The 1,858-nt window shown below is 42.2% G+C and overlaps 1 protein-coding gene across 1 annotated transcript in view; it reads left to right on the plus strand.

The window, feature by feature from the left end:
- The first annotated feature begins 978 nt into the window (after nt 1–978).
- The window catches only part of LOC101855578 (putative peroxisomal-coenzyme A synthetase), a 13,293-nt gene continuing 12,413 nt past the window's right edge, over nt 979–1,858 (plus strand). The window contains exon 1 of the mRNA XM_005102526.3: nt 979–1,237. Coding sequence (XP_005102583.1) covers nt 1,235–1,237 — 3 coding nt within the window. The 5' untranslated portion in view covers nt 979–1,234. The remainder of the gene's footprint in view (nt 1,238–1,858) is intronic.

A 1,858-nucleotide genomic window follows, 5' to 3' on the forward strand; every position in this document is an offset into this window, starting at 1 on the left:
CTGTTCGTTTTAGTTTTAGTGAGTTTCAAGGCGCTTGCAACACAATTAGGTCAAATAAGTGCCGAAGATTAGAGGTGTTATAAGAGAGTAACAAACATAAAAAGGAGAGATTAAAAACGACAGATGCTTGATAGGAAAGGAGGAGCGAACCACACCTGAGCACCTGCCAACCAACCATCTGCGAACTGTTCTTGAAATCTGCCTTGACTGCACATCTGTAACAGACGTTAGCTCTTGTGTAAAATCTAGGCTATCTTCATATCGTCGTAGACAGCCATGGATGAAAGGACATACCCGTACCTGCTTAGGTGCATTTCTTGCCTGTTTCTCTGTGTGCACATCACGAAAACTGCAGGGGGAGAAGGTTAAATTGTTTTTGTTATTAAAATTTGTTTTTGTTATTTGATTGTTGTGATTTTTGTTTTTTTGTTGTTGTTTTCTTTTGTTGTTGTTGTTTTGTTGTTTGTTTGTTTGTTTGTTGTTGTTTTTTTGGGGGGGTCATACCAAGTATGCATGACTCCTAATTTTGTTACTTTTGTTGCTGTTGATGCCCTTGCTTAGTATGGTGGCTGTGGTCGTTGCATAAGTTCATTGCTCTCTTTGTGTTCCTTTGTCACCATTGTTATTGACAGTGTTTTTGTTGTTGTTGTTGTTGTTATTGCCGCCGCTGCTGCTGCTGCTGTCATTACTGTCGTCGTTATTGTCGTCGTGATCGTCGTCGTCGTCTTCATCGTACTTTCCCCCCCCCCCCAACCCCCTCTCCTCCAGCTCTCGAATCTGAAAAGCGATAAAGGGACATAGGCCTAGCTCACAAATCCTTATCTGCACCGCAAATCTGAAGACCAAGACAAGGTTGAGTGTAGCTTTAAAGAGATCTGTAGACTATGTCCTCGTTATGAAACCGCCACTTTTAAAAAGCCGAGAAAAAAAACCACGTCCCAAAAAGGGAGCAGCGGAAACAGCAAATTTATTCAACGACCTGCGTTTGATTCATTCCCAGATTGCGCCTTCGGCCAAGCGTTGATTCACCGCCACAGCCTGGGGAGATTTGGAAACTTGTGTTTCTGAAACAAGACACTCTCTCACATTTACCTCGCCCCAAGGGGCCGCCATAAAGGTCCAAACTCGTGTCTGTTGTACCATTGGAGACGGTATCAACAGCGCCTCAAGGGGAAAAGCTCTCCAATTGACGTCATCAAATTTGGGACCTTTTTCTACTGACGCATCCATCCGAATGGTAAGTTGTTGTTTGTTTTTTTTCCATTCTCCTATTCTGAACACTTTCTTTTTTAATATAGATCTAATTCAAAATATTATGCATGTACTTTACATTTAATCACAAAAAAATGAAAGGCGTAAACTCATGAAAAGTAGACAAAAGAAAACGTTAAAACTGCAAACCAGTCCAGATGATCTAGCAACTCGTGACTTGAGGAAAGAATAAGGGAAAGGGTGGGGAGGGAGGACGTCTGTGTTGTTTGATTTTTGGAACGGAGCAGAACGAGAAAGTTGCGGCCTTGGAATAGACATAAAAGTTAGGAGCAAAGCCAATCCTAGGTGATCATAGTCCACCTCTGCGAAAGTTTGTGTATGTGTCCATTAAGGATGCCAATCAGTATCGGGGGCCCTTGAAGTCAGTGTTAGAGGGTCAGTTACTAACACTTTTGCCTTGACTTTCAAGGCCATTTCGGGCCGCTTGCAAGGCCATTTGAGGCTATTACGAACTTGAAATCCGTTGCATAAATGACTGCTACAAAATAAGATTTACATTTAGTCTGCCAACCCGGATACTGTGAAACTGAAACATTCACCACTTAAGTTAATCTATGTGGTTGTACACATTGTGGCGAGTGTCTGT

The sequence above is a fragment of the Aplysia californica genome, unplaced genomic scaffold, assembly GCF_000002075.1.
Source record: "Aplysia californica isolate F4 #8 unplaced genomic scaffold, AplCal3.0 scaffold00329, whole genome shotgun sequence".
Taxonomy (NCBI): domain Eukaryota; kingdom Metazoa; phylum Mollusca; class Gastropoda; order Aplysiida; family Aplysiidae; genus Aplysia; species Aplysia californica.